We start from the raw sequence: 19,860 nt of genomic DNA on the forward strand, positions 1-19,860 counted from the left end.
CTTATTCTGGACTATCTTATCCTTTGTGTGGTGGACTGAATATGGACTTTTCGTATTTTTTGCCTGAATAAAGGTCTTGGAATTGTTCACGCTTCGCTTGCTCTGTTGATTGTGTGATACCAGAGAAGGACCCCGTGACACATATTTACAATTTATTACAGTTTTTTGTGTTCTAAAGTTGTATTCCAATAAATAGATATGTTCTATCTAAATATCTTGGTTATTGGATCATAGAAATGATTAAATGTCTGATGTTCATATTGTACTACAATAAATTTTTCACTTAAATATAAGCAATATATGAGGGAGTCGGAGTCGGTGTAAGGGAAATTGAGGAGTCGGAGTCGCAGGTATGGCTTACCGACTCCACAGCCCTGATAATAGAATGCAATATCTCTGAGACTATTCGAGCACATAATCCAAGTCGGTGTTCCTTCCCCCATACGCCCATGCCCGGCAGCCACCTGTAGCACTATGCATTATGGAGTTATAAAGCATAGCCACCAGGAATTACATACAGTAGGCATATTTGGTCTCTGCACAGCTTAAATCTAGCGGAACCCAGTGGCGGCACCACCGACCCATTCATAACTTTGGGTGGAAAGTTATGGGCCATCCACAATTCTGGACAGAAAATCATATTTTCAGACATGGGAGGAGGGAGGCAGCACAGCCCAGGGGTGGCAGCAGTGTGGTAGGGAACAGCCTAGGAGATATAAGACAGTCCCTCCCGTATTGTGTTAGTGAGGAACTCTGGCAGTGACAGCCAGGAGTTTTATATATATTCCCCAGCCTGGATTGGTGATCTATATATCTCCCCTCACTGGGAGCGCCTCATTAATTCGTACCTAAGCCTTTCCGGCGACTATTCCCTTGGTGTAGTTCCCTGACTGACCAGAGGCAAGTGGTGGCACCAGAGAGCCGAGCCCTGCTAGATCCTTCTCTCCCTCCCCCGAGGTGAGCCAAGTCAACACCCCCTTCCCCTGTGAGATCCGTCACAAATGCCACGGGGTTTCATCTGAATCACGTCATTCGGAGATTTAGATGGAAATCGTGATGTAAGTGCTCAGCGTAGAGTGCAGGATAAATGTGATCCCAGTTATGTAAAATGTTCCTAATAAAAGCTTCAACTCAATGCACAAAAAAAGTCCCCGCTCAGGTCCACCATCTATTAATGGAAATATATGGGTTTCTATGTTTCTGGTAACACACAGGCTCTGGAGAAGCGAAATGGCTCCCCCCAAAACTGGGCACTGCAATATACAGTTGTGGCCAAAAGTATTGACACCCCTGCAATTCTTTAGTATTATTATCTTCATTTAATTTGTCTTAAATGAAAAAAACAAAAAGAATTGTCCTAAAGCCAAATTGGATATAATTCCACACCAAACATAATAAAGAGGGTGGACAAAAGTATTGGCACTGTCCGAAAAATCATGTGATGCTTCTCTAATTTGTGTAATTAACAGCACCTGTAACTTACCTGTGACACCTAACAGGTGTTGGCAAGAACTAAATCACACTTGCAGCCAGTTGACATGGTTAAAAGTTGACTCAACCTCTGTCCTGTGTCCTTGTGTGTACCACATTGAGCATGGAGAAAAGAAAGAAGACCAAAGAACTGTCTGAGGACTTGAGAAACCAAATCGTGAGGAAGCATGAGCAATCCCAAGGCTACAAGTCCATCTCCAAAGACCTGAATGTTCCTGTGTCTACCGTGCGCAGTGTCATCAAGAAGTTTAAAGCCCATGGCACTGTGGCTAACCTCCCTAGATGTGGACGGAAAAGAAAAATTGACAAGAGATTTCAACGCAAGATTGTGCCGATGTTGGATAAAGAACCTCGACTAACATCCAAGCAAGTTCAAGCTGCCCTACAGTCCGAGGGTACAACAGTGTCAACCCGTACTATCCGTCGGCGTCTGAATGAAAAGGGACTGTATGGTAGGAAACCCAGGAAGACCCCACTTCTTACCCCGAGACATAAAAAAGCGAGGCTGGAGTTTGCGAAAACTTACCTGAAAAAGCCTAAAATATTTTGGAAGAATGTTCTCTGGTCAGATGAGACAAAAGTAGAGCTTTTTGGGCAAAAAAAGGCATCAACATAGAGTTTACAGGAGAAAGAAAGAGGCATTAAAAGAAAAGAACACGGTCCCTACAGTCAAACATGGCGGAGGTTCCCTGATGTTTTGGGGTTGCTTTGCTGCCTCTGGCACTGGACTGCTTGACCGTGTGCATGGCATATGAAGTCTGAAGACTACCAACAAATTTTGCAGCATAATGTAGGGCCCAGTGTGAGAAAGCTGGGTCTCCCTCAGAGGTCATGGGTCTTCCAGCAGGACAATGACCCAAAATACACTTCAAAAAGCACTAGAAAATGGTTTGAGAGAAAGCACTGGAGACTTCTAAGGTGGCCAGCAATGAGTCCAGACCTGAATCCCATAGAACACCTGTGGAGAGATCTAAAAATGGCAGTTTGGAGAAGGCACCCTTCAAATATCAGGGACCTGGAGCAGTTTGCCAAAGAAGAATGGTCTAAAATTCCAGCAGAGCATTGTAAGAAACTCATTGATGGTTACCAAAGTTTTTGGTCGCAGTTATTTTGGCTAAAGGTTGTGCAAACAAGTATTAGGCTGAGGGTGCCAATACTTTTGTGTGACCCATTTTTGGAGTTTTGTGTGAAATGATCAATGTTTTGCTTTTTGCTTCATTCTCTTTTGTGTTTTTTCATTTAAGACAAATTAAATGAAGATAATAATACCAAAGAATTTGTGTTTGCAATCATTTTCAGGAAGAAACTGAGTATTATCTGACAGAATTGCAGGGGTGTTAATACTTTTGGCCAACACTGTATGGGCACTACAATGGCAGATTTCAAATTTTCAAATCCACTGCTGCTTGTTTTTGGAGGACACTCATGGAATCAAAATCGTCAGTTCACCTGTAGATAAATTCACAAAGGGGTTTAATTTCCAAAATGGGAACATTTGAAGGGGGATTCTAATCTCCTAGCACTTAGGGGCTCTGTATATGGGGTCCTGAAACTATTCTAGGAAAATCTGCGCTCCGAGTCTCGCTGTATGACTAAGCAGTACTGTACAGCTAAATATGTGGTATTACCACGCACAGCTGCAATTATGAAACTAATTTTGGTGCCTTTTTTACTGATGCCCCCTGTGAAAATATAAAATATGGGGTTAAAACAACATTTTTGTGATTAATGTAATTCTTATTTTTTAATTCTTATTTGTTCACCGCAGAATGGTCTAAGGTTCTGTGACACACCTGTGGCCTGGTCAGGAAGGTGAAAACAGGCTTCGGTGTGAAGGGCTTAAAGGACTTATTTTCAGCATTTATGTTCCTAGTGTTAATCCAGTAATTAATGCAAATAACCAAAAATGTAATGTTTGATTTATAGGGGAAACGGACATCAGATAAGATTCATGCAGTTTTTCCTGATGAATTGGGTCATGGCGGCAAAAAATCCTCAGCAAAGCCTAACTTGGAGCCCCAGTCCCTTACTAAAGCATGGATGCGATGTGCTGAAGGATTTGATGGTTGCCAAGCTGAAAAGGTATGGGTTTCGATTTTTTTAATGTGCTTACTACTGTAATGTCTGTGTATGTCTTTCAACATAAATAATTTTTTTTTGTTTTAATAGTGACTTATGAACACCTAGGATTGATATCTACAGATGGGTGATTCTTTGAGCACTATGGGGTGCTCGATATAGAAAAAGAAATCCCAGTGAAAGCCACTTAAATTCATCTGTTATTCACCTCTGTTAATACTGTAGCTTACATCATATATAGTCATGTTAAGAATGTGTACAGTAGGTTACATTTTTTTGCGGGGTGCCTGAGCAAATGCTGTAGAATACTTAGCTGTGTATCTTACGTTGCTCTGCGTTACTCTGCTTTGCTATCCTACAACTATATACAAAGATCCACATACACAGTATACACCTATACAAAAAAGTGTAGAACTCTGTTCTTTATTGAAATATGATAGTACATTTTTAATGTCAGCCATAAACATAACTAATTGAGCAAGGAGCCTCTCATATAAATAATTCATGTACTATATAGTGATAATAAATGCGTCTCTGCATTGATGACGGATACTCCAAAAGATATATACAGTGTGTGTATGTATGTATGTGTGTGTGTGTGTGTGTGTGTATATATATATATATATATATATATATATATATATATATATATATACACGTGTGTGTGTCTGTAAAAAAAATAAATATATATATATATATATATATATATATATATATATATATATATATATATATACACACAAGTAGAAAGCATATATGTACTACTATATATTATTCCCTCCCTTAGCTTAGCAAGGAGGTAGACAAGAGAGCACCATCTCTTTAAGATGAATATTTAATTTTTTCACAAAATTTAATTTAGAACCAAACTTTTTTATTTTTACAAGAGTAACAGCAGAAATTGGACCCCAAAATCTGTTGTGCAATTTCTCCTGAATATGTCGATATCTTATTTGTGGGGGAAATCTACTGTTTGTCCGCACAGCAGGTCTCGGAAGAGAAAGAGTGTTGGAGAGGCCCTGATGTGCCTAAACAGTGGAAACTCCCCACAAGAAACCTTATTTTGGAAACCAGACCCCTCAAGGATTTTATCCAGGGGTATAGTGAGCATTTTGAACCCACTGGTACGACATAGAAATTGATAACATTAGGTAGTCATATTGAATATGTCGTCATTAGTGCTGAGCGCAAGTGCTCGCTACTCGAGTGAGCATCGCAGGCTCGCGTATGCACTGAATAGTGTGGGTGCTCGAGTGACATGCTCAATTCCTTGCCCCTCATGTTTCGTGGCTGTTAGACACCAAAAAAAATCATGCAGGGATCCATGATACTCCGTACATACTTGAGCACCCAATGCAAACTCGAGTAGTGAGCACTTGTGCTCAACACTAGCCGCCATATAGTAATTTTTTTTACTTTGGAATAAAACCAAATTCTAACCTCAACCCTCATCCCTAACCCCAACCCTAACCCCAACTGAAAATAATTGAAAAAAATGAAACAATCTCTATATATAAAAATGAATGTGTGTGTATCACCAACCAATCACTAAGCATCTTTCATTTCACCAGAGCTGTTCAAAAGAAGCTGAGCTGTGATTGGTTGCTATGAGCAACAGTTTTCTTTGCAAACAATCACTAAGCATCTCTCATTTCACCAGAGCTGGTTAAAAGAAGCTGGGCTGTGATTGGTTGCTATGACCAACAGTTTTCCCACTTGACAACACCTCAGCAGACACTGACATGGTGGGAGAAATATAGCATCCCTGGGAACCTAAGCTCCCAGCCATTGTCTGCACCCCAGAAAGGAGCAGAAAGCACATGACAGAAATGAATCCCCACTCCCGTGCCCATATACTCATCACACATCCTCCATCCCGTAGGCACATCTTCCCTCTTAACGGGATCATTGGTATGGAAGTCAGAGCAAATCCATCCAGCACTTTGGTTTTGACCCAGGCCCCTCTTAAAGGGATCCCCGGTATGGAAGTTAGGGCCGTTCCACTCAGCTCTGTGGTTCTGACCCCAGGGTCTCTTAAAGGGATCATTGGTATGGAATTTAGGGCAAATCTGCTCTGCGCTTTGATACTGACCCCAGTCCCTTCAGGGATCTCCGGTATGGAAGTCAGGGCAAATCCATTCAGCGCTTTAATTCTGACCCCAGGCCTCTCAAAGGGATCCCGGGTATGGAAGTCAGGGCAATTGCCTTCAAATGCTCTGGTACTGACCCCAGGCTCTCTTAAAGGGATCTCCTGTATGGAAGTTAGGGCAAATTCCTCGGCGCTCTGATTCTGACCCCAGGGTTCTGTTAAAGTGATCCATCCTATGCAAGTCAGGGAAAATCCACTCTGCGCTTTGGTACTGACCCCAGGCCTCTCTTAAAGGGATCTCCGGTATGGAAGTTAGGGTAAATCCCTCAGCGCTCTGATTCTCACCCCAGGCTTCTATTATAGGGATCATTGGTATGGAAGTCAGGGCAAGTCCACTCAGCACTCTGGTTCTGACGCCAGGCCTCTTTTAAAGGGATCCCCAGTATGGAAGTTAGGACCGTTCCACTAAGTGCTCTGGTTCTGACTCCAGGCTGATGGGATGATGTGGGATATTAGTGGTAGTTGTCCGGTGGCTCTGGCTGATGGGATGATGTGGGATATTAGGAATAGTAGTCCAGTGGCTCTGGCTGACGGGATGATGTGGAATATTATGGTTAGTAGTCCGGTAGCTCTGGTTGACAGGATGATGTGGGATATTAGTGGTAGTAATCCGGTGGCTCTGGCTGATGGGACGATGCTGGATATTATGGGTAGTAGTCCGGTAACTCTGGCTGATGGGATGATGTGGGATATTAGGGGTAGTAGTGCAGTAGCTCTGGCTGACGGGATGATGTGCGATATTAGGGGTAGTAGTCCGGTAGCTTTGGCTGACGGGATGATGTGGGATATTATAGCGAATGTGGCTATGCGGAATGGGCCGGGCTCTACACTCAGATAGATATATATATACAGTGCCTACAAGTAGTATTCAACCCCCTGCAGATTTAGCAGGTTTGATAAGATGCAAATAAGTTAGAGCCTTCAAACTTCACACAAGAGCAGGATTTATTAACAGATGCATAAATCTTACAAACCAAAAAGTTATGTTGCTCAGTTAAATTTTAATACATTTTAAATATAAAAGTGTGGGTCAATTATTATTCAACCCCTAGGTTTAATATTTTGTGGAATAGCCCTTGTTTGCAATTACAGCTAATAATCGTCTTTTATAAGACCTGATCAGGCCGGCACAGGTCTCTGGAGTTATCTTGGCCCACTCCTCCATGCAGATCTTCTCCAAGTTATCTAGGTTCTTTGGGTGTCTCATGTGGACTTTAATCTTGAGCTCCTTCCACATATTTTCAATTGGGTTAAGGTCAGGAGACTGACTAGGCCACTCCAACACCTTGATTTTTTGCCTCTTGAACCAGGCCTTGGTTTTCTTGGCTGTGTGCTTTGGGTCATTGTCTTGTTGGAAGATGAAATGACGACCCATCTTAAGATCCTTGATGGAGGAGCGGAGGTTCTTGGCCAAAATCTCCAGGTAGGCCGTGCTATCCATCTTCCCATGGATGCGGACCAGATGGCCAGGCCCCTTGGCTGAGAAACAGCCCCACAGCATGATGCTGCCACCACCATGCTTGACTGTAGGGATGGTATTCTTGGGGTCGTATGCAGTGCCATCCAGTCTCCAAACGTCACGTGTGTGGTTGGCACCAAAGATCTCGATCTTGGTCTCATCAGACCAGAGAACCTTGAACCAGTCTGTCTCAGAGTCCTCCAAGTGATCATGAGCAAACTGTAGACGAGCCTTGACATAACGCTTTGAAAGTAAAGGTACCTTACGGGCTCGTCTGGAACGGAGACCATTGCGGTGGAGTACGTTACTTATGGTATTGGCTGAAACCAATGTCCCTACTGCCATGAAATCTTCCAGGAGCTCCTTCCTTGTTGTCCTTGGGTTAGCCTTGACTCTTCGGACAAGCCTGGCCTCGGCACGGGAGGAAACTTTCAAAGGCTGTCCAGGCCGTGGAAGGCTAACAGTAGTTCCATAAGCCTTCCACTTCCGGATGATGCTCCCAACAGTGGAGACAGGTAGGCCCAACTCCTTGGAAAGGGTTTTGTACCCCTTGCCAGCCTTGTGACCCTCCACGATCTTGTCTCTGATGGCCTTGGAATGCTCCTTTGTCTTTCCCATGTTGACCATGTATGAGTGCTGTTCACAAGTTTGGGGAGGGTCTTAAATAGTCAGAAAAGGCTGGAAAAAGAGATAATTAATCCAAACATGTGAAGCTCATTGTTCTTTGTGCCTGGAATACTTCTTAATACTTTAGGGGAACCAAACAGAATTCTGGTGGTTTGAGGGGTTGAATAATAAATGACCCTCTGAATAAACTTTTCACAATTTAAAAAAAAATTAAACAAAGAAATAACATTCTTTTTTGCTGCATTGCATTTCACACTTCCAGGCTGATCTACAGTCCAAATGTCACAATGCCAAGTTAATTCCGAATGTGTAAACCTGCTAAATCTGCAGGGGGTTGAATACTACTTGTAGGCACTGTATGTGTGTATATATATATATATATATATATATATATATATATATATATATATATATATATATATATAATATTCATTATAATTTGTTATAACTAACCATAGTTAGTTACTATGCCGGGCAGCGCCGGGCTCTTCAGCTAGTATTTTATGATTTTGATCTAACTAAAAGGGTGACAAAGGAGGATTTACTATTTTTTTTTATTTTGATCACTGTGATAGGATCTATCACCGTGATCGAAAGGAACTAGTAGGAAAAATGTCCTGTTGTTGCCGGGTACCAGCCGGCAGATCTCAGTGGGCACACTGCACATGCGCCCGCCATTTTTTTTTTCCAGGAAGATTACACAGGGCCAGGGGATGGATCAGGAGGGCAAGGGGATGGCGGAGGTACTGGAGGGTCTCGGGGAGGCATCATTTATCTCCTCTGACAATGTAGATCATGTCAGAAGAGAGAGAAAACATTGAAACAATGGGCACACTTTTTTTGTGATCACCATTATTAACTGAATAACTCCGATCATGTGATCTGGCCCTGATCCATGTTCTCCGGGGTCTCAACTACAGCCTTGTCCCCGATCGCCATTTTAAAACGGTGATGAGGGAATAAGTACCTTTAGTGGCCACCGTTTTATTGCGTATCGGCGGTCGCAAAGGGGTTTAGACTACAATGACTTCCGGACCACCGATAGACATTAACCATCTCTGCAGCAGCTGCACGTGATCGTGGACCAACGAGGGCGGTGAGCAGCCAGCTGTCCACATCCAGACTTCCCGTATATAAGGCAGGGACGGTGTGTTACTGTCTCTGCCTTCTTGATCACTGTATTTACAATGCTGAACAAGTGCTAAGTATACAGTTATAGGAAGCACTAACAGGCACTTCTTCTTCCTGATCTAGCGATAGTATGATCATTGGGTGTAGGGTGGGAGCATGAGCTGCTGGGTCCTAGGAGACCTAGTCAGCTCTGCTATGCAAGCCATGTGGCTTTCTTTTCCACCTTAACTGGGGTTACCATATTAATCCCAATTGCAAAGAAAATGAGAAATAAATGACAAATAAAAAGTAAGTAAAAAAAAAAGTTACTGTCAAAATAAATTGTTGTTACTAGCTCTGCCCCTGTAAAAAAAAAAAAAAAAAAAAATAGATATTTAAAGAATAATTTACAGAAATGGCAACAAATTATAAAACTTAGTCATGAAAGGCAACACTTATTTCCTTTATTATTACACCAATATTGCTTGATATCATCAAAAACACAAAAATTACAGAGTATGAAAATAACAGCAAAATTAAGCCCCCACGTGACATGAAATAAAGGCACCAATTATTTGAATATTTTTAAAAGAAAATGTAAACCGCATGTTTGATAACCCCGAAAATGTGACTGTTCCGGAACAGAGGTAAATGGCTTGGTTCTGAACTGGTTAATCATATTTCAATAAAGAACATATCTTTTACTTACTGAGCTCTGCATTTTTTGTATAGGTGTTTTTAGCTATATATGTAGACAAAAAATATATACCAGACTGTCAGTCGAATGGGAGCGTTTGCAAATATGTTACGTATTTGTCAGTAGCTTTCCTGGGCATATGCAGAATGTAAGGAAAAAGGCAATGTTAGTGGGGTTTACGACTAATAGGAATCCCAAAATATTTTTAATGTAGCTAGCAAAAATGTACCAGTATGGGTGAATAAGGCAAGATCTCATAACTTGGGCAACATTATCTGAAAAGACATGCAGAAATTTATTCAATATTTTCATACTTTCTTCTGTTTGATAGTCGTTCAGATCATCTGAAAGAAAAACGAAAAATGTTCAGCTCTTGGCCAAGTCTTTTGAATTTGATGAAGGTAATTGAAACTTAAACTACTTCCTTACATTTTAAAAGGTTATTCTCACAATTGCATTATTTTTCCCAAAGCACAGTAAATATATCATTTTTGTTAATGTACTGCTTAGGCCCCACATAATGTTTCTTTCTTATATATTAGTAACAGATACAAAGGTAAAAGTACTATAAGGATAAGTTTCTCTGTATTTGTAAGGGCCAGTGTGGACAAGTGTATTTTTTTTCCTTTGACAATGTCTGTCTGAGGAAAAAATTACTGCATGGCTGAGTTTGATCTGATATTTGGATCACACTCAGCCATGCAAATCAATGGCCTGGGATGCTGGACTGCACTCCGTTTTCCACGACCATGTAGAATTGAGAAGATGGAGAAATTATTTTCTCAATCTTCTACTCATTCGATAGAGTCTGAGCACACTGTAATCACACCCTGATCGGAGTTGGATCACAGTGTCATTTTCAAAATCGTCCTTATTCTCTTGGATGAGAGAATCTACGGCCGTCTGCACCTACCCATAGTACGGCCATTCTCAGACTGCACTTCTTTCCTGTACTCACAATGTCTCCCAGTAGAGGAGCATAGAAAGCCTTTTCCAGTGGAAAGATAATGATCTTGCAAAGCTGTTTTTCAATTGGAGTTAGGAGGAGTAGAGGTTTGGCCTTATGATCCTCAATCCATTACCATTTTGAGAATAGGAGAGCTGTGCAGTGTGTGAGCAAGGCAAAAACCACAGTAACAAATGGGTGGCACTTCACAAATGAGGAAAACCTCTACGGGTATGTGCACACCTTGTGTATTTGATTGCAGAAATTTCTGCAATGTTTCTGCATCTCTAGGGATTTGTTGGCAGCAACAAGGCAATGAAAACTATGCATGTTTCTGGTGCATTTTTTGCATGATTTTTTATGTTTTTGTACAGCTATGAATGCTTTTTGGTGCTAAATAAAGATATTTGAAAAAAGAAAAAAAGTGTTTTGTGTTGTAGTTTGCTTGTTAAACCCCTTCTTTTCATGCTTATTTGCCCCATCCCAGGCTAAAAATACCAGCCCTCAGCTGCCCCAAAAAGGTACTTCATATTTTGAAGCACCAATTCTGGCATTTAGCCCAGGCTCTACTTGATACCCTGGTGCAGTCACATGGAGGTAATGGGATTAGGGGTTGGTGTCAGCAACTGTCCCTGACACCAAGCCCTAGGTTTAGTAATGACAAGGTGTCAGCCAGAGATCCTCATTACTAAACCTGTAAGTAAAGAGTTAAACACACACACACATTGAGAATAAAACACTTTATTGGAAATAAAACACACATTCTTTAATCATTTAAGTTAACCCAAAATACTCATCCCAGGTCCGCCTGTAATTCAAGGGTTTAAGCGATGTCCAACAGTTTTACCAATCTATGTATGAGCGTTTACAGAATAAACCTACATAGTCTTTAACCAAAAAGCAACTGGCAGAATTTGGTGGGCACCACTATACCTGGCGGAAGTAATGCGCATGGGATTATTCGAGTCAATATCGGTGGGCTCCCACTCTGACATTTTATTTTTTTATTTGTTAAAAAAAAAATGAAAAAAAAATGTTGTGGGCTCCAGCATAAATTTCATAACCAGCAGAGGGAAAGCCGATGGCTGAGAGTTGATGTTAATATTCTGGGACGGAACCAATAGTTAAAGCTTCGCAGGATATTAATATCAGCTCACAGCTGTTTGCTTAGCCTTTACTGGCTAGTTTACAGGGGGACCCCAGAAAAAAATTGACATAGGGTCTCCCTATTAATTCTAACAAGCAAAGGCTTAACAGACAGCTGTGGGCTGATATTAATAGCCTAGGAAAGGGGCAAGGTTATTGGCCCCCTCCCAGACTACAACCATCAGTTCTCAGCCGCCCCAGAAATGGCGCATCAATAAGATTCGCCAGATCTGGGCCTTAGCCTTGCTCTTCCCACTTGCCCTGATGCAGTGGCAAGTGAGGTAATAGGGTTGAGGAGGTTTATGTCAGCCTTGTATTGGCAATTGACATGAAACCCAGGGGCTAGTGATGGAGAGGTGTCTATAAGATGCCTCCATTACTAACACCATATTTGAATTGTAAATTAAAAACGCCCAGAACAAGTCCTATATTTGAAATAAATGACCTCACGGTTTTACACATTTATTTAAAAATAGAAAAACATATTATACTCACCTTAACACCTAATCCCCAATGCCCTTGTCCCCTGTAAACAAACAAATGAAAAAAAACAACCATAATACTCACCTGTCCGAAGTTAAGGGATAATCCATGATGTCCCATGATGATACTGATGACTTTGAGAGCAGTCACATCAGGATTGCAGGCTCACACTGACACAGGAGTAGATTTTGTGGAAGCATGGTTGAAAAGCAATGTCTGACTTTAATTTGTTCATTTTCATAGATTTTTGATTTATTACTTTTGTCAGATTCAAGTTATTTCTGTGACCATTGTGGGTTTTTCTATCATTAATAAACGAGGGGTACCAACAATTTTGACCACGTGTATTTCACCTTATTTTTTCCCTACTTTGAGCTATCCGTCACAGCAGGTGTAGTGTGATGCGATTAGTAGTCTCTCATCAGACCGACGCCTGTGACCAGCGGTAAGCTTTTTACCCCCGGTCAAAGTCACAGCTGCGGGCTCACGCTGACATCTGACAGCGAGATCCTGGAGCACTCAGACCGGCAGTAATGATCTTGGGCTAGTTTCACACTAGCGTCTTTTAGCGCTGCGCTTCGTGCGCAATAGAATCGCGTTTTGTATGTGTTTGCTTTTAATAGGCGCATGCATTTTAACCAGTTTCTAGCCATGTTAACTCTTAAAACGCATGCAATTTTAAACGCAGGCGTGTGCATGTCCATGCGCACTCCTGCGTTCGCATAGACTAATGTGATTTTTTTTTTGCGCATTCTATGTGCAAGCGTGCGCATGCATTTTTTTGAGACCGGTCGGACAGACCAAAAATGCAACAGGTTGCGTCCAGCGCTCCTAGGCGCACACTGCAAAAGAACCGCATGCGCACGAAAACGCATACGAACGTGTGCAAACGCTAGACCATGTGCCCCCATGTTAAATATAGGGGCGCAGGACGCATGGACGCGCACGAAGCGCAGCGCTAAAAAATGCTAGTGTGAAACCAGCCTTACCGCTGATCAGAGCTGCCGATTTTTCTCATCTGTTTATCTGTTTCTCATCTGTGTGACAGTACGGGAAACACACAATATAGCAGCAAAATATGCCTTATGCAGCAAAAACGCAGAAAATCTGTAAACCTTTTTATACCTGTGTTTTTACGGCATATTTGACTGAGTCAGTTGAAGTCAGTGGGTGAAAAACGCAGCAAAAACGCACAAAGAATTGACATGCTGCGGATTTAAAAGCACAGCAAAGCCTAAAGGGAAATATACGGATTATGTGCACAAGACTTCAGGATTCTCGTTGACTTTGCTGGTATAATGTTATAAATGCACCCATGCTGTGTACTGTCTAATGGCTGTGTCTCACCGTGCAAGAACATGGTCTGATGAAAACACATCTTCTGGGCAGGGGAGGAAGGAAAAGAGTATACAGACAGGGCAGCATAGTATAGATGTTTGTTTTTGTGAGGCAAAACATTTCACTGCCTGTTTTTAAGCAATGTTTTACCTCACAGAAATAATCAACTATGATCCTGAGCTGTAATGTCTGTATACTGTTTCCTTTCCTCTCATGCCCAGGAGCTGTGGTATGATCAGACCATGTTCCTGCACATAGCCATTACATAGTACACAGCAGGGGCACATTTATAAGATAATATCAACAGTGGGACTTTATTTTTTTTTAAATCACGTCCAATAGTGTATCTTAGTTTTGTGATGATCACACGACTGTCCCCAGCAGACTACTTCCCTCGCCCGCCAATCTATTACCGGGTTGTGTTTTTTCAGCCAAGGGAGGCCTAAAACGATAGGTACTGGCATTCCCTCCAAGACGTAGCATGACAAGGACTCCTCATGATGTCCTATACGTAGATGGATATTTTCTATGACTTGGGTCAAGCTCCCCTGGCTCAGTGGAACAGAGTTTATGGCCTGGACGCTTATAGGTTGGGCTAGCGTCCTACACCTCAGGCCATGAGATTGGACAAAGCGAGCATCCACCAGACTAACTCCTGCTCCGCTGTCCACAAGCACCGGTATCACCTCTGGTACGCCGCCAGCCAACACTTCTGCTGACATAGTACCTTGGGAGGGAAAAATGGAGGAAATCTATACTCCCTGGTCGCCTCCCTCCAAGTGACCAGGGGATTGCGGCTTCTGAGATGACACAGATGATTTGGCGTGCATTGCGCAAGCCTTAAGGACATGACCCGTCTGCACACAGTAAAAACATGCCGACACCACTCCCTGAACCGTAGGCAGGCCTAAACACAAACTAGCTCCTTCTACTTGCATAGGTTAGTCTGGAGACTTGGCATGCACTGGGCAGGCTCTCACGAAATGGCCCGGCTTCCCACAGGAAAAGCATACCCCACCACCACGACGAGCCGCAGACACCCCCTTTTTTGTACCAACAACACCGGGCTGCCTGGGTTCCTCCGTCCGCACTGGTGGGTCCTCCTCCCTCGCGAGGACACGGGGCATATTTTGTGTATGTCTCTCCCTAAGGTGTCTATCCACCCGGATGGCAAGGGACATGGCGGCCTCCAGCGACCTGGGGGCGGCGTACTGCACCAGAGTATCCTGCAACTTTGAAGACAGACCCTGCACAAATTGACTCCTAAGTGCAGGGTCATTCCACTGAGTGTCAGTGGCCCACCTCCTAAATTCTGAACAGTACTCCTCAGCAACCCGGGCTCCTTGTTTACACCTACGGAGTCGAGATTCCGCCAGGGCGACGCCATCAGGATCCCCATACACTAGCGCCAAAGCCGCAAAAAACTCGTCCACGGACTCTAATGATGGTGAATCGTCCGGCAGGGAGAAGGCCCAGGATTGGGGATCTCTCTTAAGAAGGGACATAATGATTCCCCCCCGTTGCTCTTCACTCCCTGATAAATGAGGACGCAGCCTGAAATATAATTTGCAGGCTTGCTGAAATACCAAGAATTGATCTCTCTCTCCAGAAAACCTGTCAGGGAGGGATATCTTGGATTCTGGCTGAGCCTGTGCCTGAACCAGACCCCCAAAGCCCACCAACAGCTGCAGCTGCTGCACCAATTCACTGCGCAGCCCCCTAAGCTCACCAGTAAGGATCTGCAGCATTTGGGCAAAGGCCTGCATTGAGTCCATGGCTCAGCAGAAAAAAATGTTAGGGTTGGTGATAATGTGATGATCAACGTGTGACTGGACACACCGCCTCCAGCAGGGTGAATTTATAACACACGCGACCCTGGATACACCGCCTCCAGCAGAGCGAATTTAAATAATAAAACGTGCAGCCGGATACACCGCCTCCAGCAGGCGAATTTCAGAAATACACGTAAAACCGGATACACCGCCTCCAGCAGGGCGAATTTAAATAATAAGGGGAAACACCAGGGAAACAATAACAATGGTGGGCCCTGCGATAGCGAACGGGGACATGGAGACCTCCTGCACTCCCCTGAGTCAGTGTCTCTACACTCCTACCGATCCTTAGGCTGGTTCTGCACCGGGCGCCGCTCAGGATACCTTTAAACCCTAGCTCGCCCTGCACCTACCCCTTTCTAGTGAAATGGCCGGTGCAGAGACGAATCCCACCACTGCACTGAAACACACATAAAGGAAAGGCACAAACAGGGAAACACCACTTAGCTTTGCTCTGTTGCTCTTACTCCCAGCAACAGAGTCTACCACCAGAATGCAGCTTTCCTCCTGAATAGCTGCCACCAAGCTCTCAGAGCTGCAAGGAAATCCCCTCTGACTCCTTCCACACCAGGGCTCTGATTGTGCTGCAAGGAACTCTCTCCAGCTCCTTTCTCCACCAAGGATGGGTGGAAATGAATACAATCACCAACACTGATTTCAACACCTGACACTCTTTTATAGCAGAGCCAGAGCAATCACACCTGATATAATCACGTGCACTAAACTAAAGGAACCAGTGTGCAATGATCCTAACGGCCACAGGGGGGCAAAACTAGAAAAAAGACACCACTGTGTAATAACTCTAATGGCCACCAGGGGCAAAACAAACCCTGAGCAAACAGCGTAAAGAAAAAAACGGTTACTTATACAAAAACCTGTCATAATCCAACCTGGATCATGACAAGTTTTGTTTTAAGATCTAGTGAATAAAATGAACTTTAGTTTGTGAGAAAAAGGTCCGAAGCAGATTCCAGGTATGGCATTTGCATTTTGGAAGCTGTTGCTGTGAACCCACAATATGTAGTCAAAGAAGCTCTCAGCGGAAGAAAAACAGACCATCATAAGGCTGAAAAAAAAGAAATCCATCGGAGAGATTAAATTTTAGCCAAATCAACTGTTTTGTGCATTCAGTGAAAAAAAAGAGAACACTGAAGAGTTTGGGAACTCAAAAAGGCCTGGACATCCACGGAAGAGTTGTTGATGATTGTGGAATCATTTCCATGATGAAGAAAAACTCCTTCACAACATTCACCCAAGTGAAGAACACCAATCAGGAAGTGTTTCAATATCTATGTCTACCATGAAGGGGAGCCATGGTGGTGGCTCAGTGGTTAGCACTGCAAATCCCACCAATGACAACATCTGCAAGGAGTTTGTATGTTCTCCCCGTGCTTGCGTGGGTTTTTCTACTGTTTCCTCCCACATTCCAAAGACATATTGATAGGGAATTTAGATTGTGAGCCCCATCGGGGCCAGTGATGATAATGTGTGCAAACTGTAAAGCGCTGCAGAAAGCGCTGCAGAATATGTTAGCGCTATATAAAAATAATGATTATTATTTAAAAAAAATAGAGATGGTTCACCAAACCATTAATAAGTCTTAAAAACAGAGAGGCCAGATTAGACTTTCCCAAAAAAAAAAACATCTAAAGAAGCCAGCCCAGTTCTGGAAAAGCATTCTTTGGACAGAAGAAATTAACATCAAACTGTATCAGAATGATGGGAAGAAGAAATTGAGACAGGTTGGAACAACTCATGCTTAAAGCAAATGCAGCAAGGTTGATTGGACATCGCTTCACAGTACAAATGGACAATGACCCATAACATACTGCAAAATCAATCCAGGAGTTTAAGGCAAAGATGTAAAATATTTTGTAATGGCCTAGTCGATCACCAGATCTCGACCTCATTGAGCGGCATTTCCTATGCTTAAGCCAAAACTTGAGGCAGAAAGACCCACAAACAAGCAACAACTGAAATCCGCTGCGGTAAAGGCCTGGCAAAGCATCACTAAGGAGGAAACATAGCGTTTGTTGACGTCCATGGTTTCCAGACTTCAGTCAGTCATTATCTGCAAAGGATTCTCTACAAAGTTTTAAGAATAAAATTTACCATAAATAAAATGTTCAATTTGTCCAATTACTATTGAACCCCTGAAATGAGGAGGTTTTGTAGATAAGTGGTTGTATAGAGGCCTGCAGAGCTGAAATCATGAAGATTCAGTCACTGTACAAATGTTTCTGGACCTAACTGTATACTGGATATACTTGGAAACTTTATATTTCATGCTTTTCAATACAACATTTTGATTTTATGGGTACAATATAGTCTTAGTTGAACTTTTTTGTTAGCCCCTTTTTATTACGATACATATACACTTCTATCTACACTGATACACCCCATTAATACTGGAGGAACAACCGAACGATATGGTCAAGTAAATGATAGTACGGGACCAGTAGTTATAAGTATTAAACATTAAGTTTATAGAAACACAAAAGAGACGGGATTGTGGACTATAAGATTTTTACAAAAATTTTGGCCACCAGGTTGAACTCAATCATACCGGAACTTATACATCCTGACCAAACCAGTTTTATGCGTGGTAAGAGTACTTCCATCAATATAAGATGAGTCCAGTCGGTGGTCCAATATAGCTCTTTGGTGCCGGACAATAAATGGGCATTGGCATTGCTGGATGCGGCCAAATATTTTGATTCCCTTGAGTGGCCCTTCCTCCATGCAAGTTTACAGAAATATGGATTTGGTGACATGTTTCTAAAATGGGTTAATATATTATATATGAAGCCCAAAGCCCGTGTCATTGTAAATAGTTCCATATCCGAGTCCTTTTCACTACATAGGGGAACCCGTCAAGGGTGTCCTCTCTCCTCGGCCCTTTTTGCCCTTGCGATCGAGGCATTGGCAATTCATATAAGATCTTCCCCTAATATTGAGGGTATAGAAATAGCGGATCGGATAGATACCATAGGCTTATATGCTGATGATATGGTGATATTTAAGGATAGAGCGGAGGAAACACTGACGAGTGATGTCCACTATAAATAAATTTAGTAAATATTCCGGCTTGAATATATATTGGGAGAAATCTGCCCTGATGCCTATCTCCCATGCCCCAATGCCACGACTTGAGACTATCTCCTCATTGCCCATTGTATCCAGTTTTAAATATCTGGGTGTTCATATCTCTCAAAGCAGCACATTTGTTTTGCAGCTTAACATACACCCATTGCTAGAGATGGTCAAAGTTAAATTCACAATTTGGAGTAAACTCCCGCTGTCTGTAGCCGGACGCATTAACATAATTATAATGATATTACTCCCTAAGCTCAGTTATTCTCTTCAACATAGTGCTGTGGTGGTGCCTAGGTCAAATTCGCAAAGAAGGAACTCCCAAATAACGTCCTTTATATGGGGGGAAAACCAGGCCTAAACTCAAGCTGTCCACTCTGCAAAGACCTAAAAAAAAGGAGGGGGGGGGGGCAGCGTTGCTGGACTTTTTTCTGTATTATCTGGCTGGACAGGCCAGAGCTATAAGTAAGTAGATGCCCGATGATTATCTTCCTAACTCTGAGAGTTACCTGCTTCATGTTGCATGTGCTAATTGCCCACTGGGCTTTCTGGAATTGGAAAAATTAAATGTCCCTTGTCTGTTGCCCCTGCTTCATCTGGCGCAGTCGGTGTGGAAACAGATTAAGAGGATGATTGGATTTGGGGACATTATAGCTGAAATGCCCTTATGGAATAATGGTTATTTTCCGGTATTGCTTGAACACCCATCCGCCGAATTCTGGGCTCAATACAATGTCTCTACGATAGGTGATTTGCATGACCATGGAACCCTATTGTCTTTTGAACAATTACAGGTTAAATGGGATGTCCCGAGATCCCAATTTTTCCGTTATTTGCAATTGAGGTCAGCCTTTAAGTCACACATGAGCTGTGTGGGTGTAGACAATGCTATTTCTTCTCTACCCCTGATAGGAATCCTTAAATCGCAGGGTCCCCAAGGTCTCATCTCCTCCCTATATACATACATGCTGTCAGTAGGGGCAGAATCCGCCATAAATTTGGTTAGAGGGAAATGGGAAAGGCTCATCCCTGATATACAAGGAGAGGAGTGGGAGGAAATTCTGGAGTCTCCAATTAGGGTGTCTGCATCTATTAACAGAATGATACAACTATATATCATAAACCAATCATATCTGACTCCGACTCGACTCTTTAAGATGGGCCGATTCCAATCATCGGAATGTTTGAGATGTCATTCATTAGATGCAGACTTTATTCACATGATCTGGCAGTGTCCTATTATTGCACAATATTGGAAGGAGGTCACATCATTATTAACTTCTCTGGTACAAGCTCCTGTTTCCCCTTGAGCCACTGGTTTGTTTGGGGTATGGGATGAGGAGACGTGGGGTCACTATGCTGGGATCTTTTTACGGGAGATGCTATTTATGGCACGAAAAGTACTGGCGG

The 19,860-nt window shown here is 42.7% G+C and overlaps 1 protein-coding gene across 3 annotated transcripts in view; it reads left to right on the top strand.

The window, feature by feature from the left end:
* Positions 1–19,860, top strand: part of SPIDR (scaffold protein involved in DNA repair) — a 787,075-nt gene that overhangs the window by 50,987 nt on the left and 716,228 nt on the right. For all 3 annotated transcript variants that reach the window (XM_073583752.1, XM_073583754.1, XM_073583753.1), the window contains exons 2-3: positions 3,418–3,573; positions 9,944–10,013. In XM_073583752.1, the coding sequence (XP_073439853.1) occupies positions 3,418–3,573; positions 9,944–10,013 (226 nt within the window). The remainder of the gene's footprint in view (positions 1–3,417; positions 3,574–9,943; positions 10,014–19,860) is intronic.

This window comes from Dendrobates tinctorius, unplaced genomic scaffold, assembly GCF_039654945.1.
Source record: "Dendrobates tinctorius isolate UK_male_01 unplaced genomic scaffold, ASM3965494v1 ptg000081l, whole genome shotgun sequence".
In the NCBI taxonomy this organism is placed as follows: Eukaryota; Metazoa; Chordata; class Amphibia; order Anura; family Dendrobatidae; genus Dendrobates; species Dendrobates tinctorius.